Genomic DNA, 3768 nt, shown 5'->3' with positions numbered 1-3768 from the left:
CTATTAAAAAAGGAAAAATAGGGAGATAATTATAATTGTAAAAAATTATAATTAAAAATAAAGGAAAAAATAAAAATTCCTTACCAATAAATATCAAAGTCTCATATTTAAAATTTAAAAATTTAAATAATTTAAACTTTATTCAAATTACATGTTAAAATTTGAAATTGAAATCAAAAATAAATTTTTTAAAAAAATAAAAAAAATAAAAAAATTAGAACAAAAAAATCGAACAAAAATGTAATGCAATTTAACCTAAAAAATAATATCACCAAAGAAAAGGAAAAATGATGGGTCAAAAATAGAAGAAAGATTTTCCTAGAGTTTACTAGCGTTAGTTTTAATTCCAAATTAACCAGCACCTGTTTATTTCCGAATTTTTTTTAATATATCGTTTTTCTAAGGTCCTAGAATATCTCCAACAGTTTATTTTCTCTATTAAATAAAATAATGATAATAATAAATGAAAAATAATAACTTAATTATATATATTTAAAAATTAAAAGTAGAAATTTAAGAGGTGCGTGCTCCACGGCTTAAATTATCTTCAAGCTCAGTATTTCTCGTTGAGTTGAATTTCGTTCTCTTTTTGAACTCCGATCAGGATCTTTCTGTTGATCAGCAACTTCTCCTGCCTATATATACGTGGCCTGAGCCAACCCCTCAACCAAATTCTCAATCCTCAGTCAATTCTCGACACTCTGTTGTTTTCTGTTTGGTTCCTCAGATTCTCGCCGAGAATATAAGAGATGGAAATTGATCTGTCGCCGAAGTTGGCCAAGAAGTTGTACGGTGACAATGGGGGATCGTACCATGCATGGTGCCCTACAGAACTTCCAATGCTGCGCGAAGGCAACATAGGAGCGGCCAAGCTTGCTCTCGAGAGGCATGGCTTTGCTCTCCCTCGCTACTCCGATTCTTCCAAGGTCGCTTATGTTCTTCAAGGTACTTTCTTTTTCTTTCTTTCTTTCTATATGCCTTTTCTTATTTTTTGCTTCGTGGGTTTATATGCGAATTTCTGATTTGATCATCTTGCTTCTTGGTTCTTTTTTTTTATCCTAAGTTAATGATTTTATGCTTTGTTCTTGTTTGATGATGGGTATCTGAGAAGCAAGTTACTACACTTCATTCAACCACACTGATTTCGATTCACTCATCGTCCATTCAATTGGGTTTCTTTATCAAAGATTTTGTTCAAGAGAAAAAAAAATAAAAAATTGAAAAAGGTCTATATTCTGCTATACTTTTTCCATATCAAATATTATTAAAAGTAGTCTTGATTGAAAAATAAGAAAATTTTAATGCTAATAATGTGCAAAATTAAATTTTTTTGATTTACTTATTATAAAGTGTGTGTGTGTATATATATATTTATATCCCATTTTCGTTCTCACTTTTCTTATAAACAAACATGAAAAAGTCATCTTTGTCTAATATTTTTCAAATTCCGAGTTTCAATCCTGGTCTAAACCTAATTACCATTTGGATTTTATGTGTTGAATGATTAAGTAATTCAAAAAATGTTGTGAAATTTTTTTCTTTTGCAAGAAAAAAAAAATGTTACAAGGAAGTGCCATTTGAGTTATAATTTGATAAATCGTCCATCATATCCTAATTGGATAATAAGCAGCTTTAGCTTCCATTAACGGTCTGTAAATTAACCCGGTTCATGTGCCATGCAAGTTTGTCCCAAATTTCCAGATCATAAACCATGCTTTTGCTCATCTTGTCTGCAGATTCAATCAACAATATTTCGTAAAGTTTCCATTAAGATCTGGTCTGTATATGCACTGAATATGTTTCTTAATTTCTCCATGACTTCTTTAGGGAGCGGCGTTGCGGGAGTTGTCCTCCCAGAATCTGAGGAGAAGGTTGTTGCAATTAAGAAGGGCGATGCTCTCGCCCTCCCCTTCGGCGTTGTCACCTGGTGGTACAACAAAGAGGACACTGAGCTAGTTGTTCTCTTCCTTGGCGACACCTCAAAAGCCCACAAATCGGGCGAGTTCACCGATTTCTTCCTAACAGGCTCGAATGGTATCTTCACTGGTTTCTCTACCGAGTTCGTGGGCCGAGCTTGGGACTTGGAAGAAAAAGTTGTCCACGACCTGGTCGGGAAGCAGTCGGGCTGCGGCATTGTCAAGCTGGATACTTCATTCAAAATGCCTGAGCCAAAGAAGGAGCACAGAGATGGCATGGCCTTGAACTGTGAGGAGGCTCCACTGGATGTGGACATAAAGAATGGTGGAAGGGTTGTGGTGTTGAACACCAAGAACTTGCCTCTGGTGGGTGAGGTTGGGCTGGGAGCTGATCTGGTTAGGCTGGATGGTGGTGCCATGTGCTCTCCTGGCTTCTCCTGTGACTCTGCCCTCCAAGTGACCTACATTGTTCGGGGAAGCGGCCGTGTCCAGGTTGTTGGCGTCGATGGCCACCGGGTGCTAGAAACTACTGTCAAGGCTGGCAATTTGTTCATCGTTCCGAGGTTTTTCGTGGTTTCGAAGATTGCTGATGCTTCTGGGCTGGAGTGGTTCTCCATCATTACCACTCCCAAGTAAGTACTTCCTTTGATTTCGATTGTTGCTTAATTATAAATTAGGTGTCATGTGTTTGGGATTCTGATGATATGGTTCTTGTTTTGGCAGTCCTATATTTACTCATTTAGCAGGAAGAACTTCAGCGTGGAAGGCACTGTCCCCTCAAGTGCTCGAGGCATCCTTCAATGTGTCGAGCGATGTAGAGAAGCATTTCCGCTCGAAGAGGATGTCTGATGCCATCTTCTTTCCTCCACCAAATTAAGAAGAAGAAATCAAGCTTTCGTATTTCAAGTTTCTGAGTCGTTTCAATAAATCTTTGGGAGTTTATGTAGGGAGTTCTTTCCCTATGTCAGGCTGAGAGTTTTAATACTTTTGATTCGGGATGCTGTTTATATTTCATTGCGCACAGTTCCATTTGAATTTTCATATGGTTTGGCAGTCATTTGCCTTGATATAAAGCTGAAAACATTTCCTACTCTGTACCGTTTGCAATTGCTTGATATAAAAAATACTCTTCATCACGGGAAGATCTGCTACAAGACTTCCCTGTAATGCCCATGGCCCTCCTTCCCCGTGATGAATGGCATGATTAATTTGTATTTTAGATAGAAAAAGTAAAGCCCTTTTAACCAAGTGTCTTTTAAAGATGAACTAAATCAAGGCTCATGAACCAAGATTGACTTAAAGTCGAAGACTTTTTTCACCATTGAATTAGAATCTGTGGAAAATGCTAAGGGATTTTAACACCAAGGTTTATGAACCAAATCAAGTTTTATTGTAAGTTCTAATTTTTTATCACTCAATGACTTGTGCATTTTAAACTTGAAAAATATGAGGGGAGGAAAAGGAAAATGTGAAGAAATTCTACTTTTTTGTGCTTGATTATCGAGGCAAGTGAGAAGGAAATTAAAATATGAAACAAATGCATGAATAAAATTTTAATTTTACATCATAATAATATTTGATTTCTTAATCATATTAGAACAAAATTTTATTTTTAATACTATGTGATGTAGAGAGAAAACACAAATAAAATTCATGAACGAGACGGGACTTTCATCGCTATCGAACCCACAACACCGAAGGTATTATATTAACTGAAACTGTGAGGAATATAAGCTCAAGATACTTCATTATTCAATTCAAACCATTAAAACTAAAATTGCAAATTTTTAAAGAAAGAGTTTTATAATATCACGGTATGATTTTAAAATATTAAAATTATAGTGTTATAAAA

At 35.5% G+C, this 3768-nt stretch overlaps 1 protein-coding gene across 1 annotated transcript; it reads left to right on the top strand.

Moving 5' to 3' along the window:
- Positions 1 to 496: 496 nt before the first annotated feature.
- LOC131152203 (12S seed storage globulin 1-like) lies at positions 497 to 3009 on the top strand. Its single transcript, XM_058103928.1, has 3 exons — positions 497 to 945; positions 1828 to 2548; positions 2640 to 3009. Exons 1-3 carry the CDS (start codon positions 750 to 752, stop codon positions 2791 to 2793), a joined length of 1071 nt encoding a protein of 356 aa, XP_057959911.1. The 5' UTR covers positions 497 to 749; the 3' UTR covers positions 2794 to 3009.
- Positions 3010 to 3768: the final 759 nt, after the last annotated feature.

Source organism: Malania oleifera, chromosome 3 (genome assembly GCF_029873635.1).
Source record: "Malania oleifera isolate guangnan ecotype guangnan chromosome 3, ASM2987363v1, whole genome shotgun sequence".
NCBI lineage: Eukaryota > Viridiplantae > Streptophyta > Magnoliopsida > Santalales > Ximeniaceae > Malania > Malania oleifera.
Note: the sequence above shows the minus strand (reverse complement) of the source record. Positions and strands in the feature narration are given on the sequence as shown.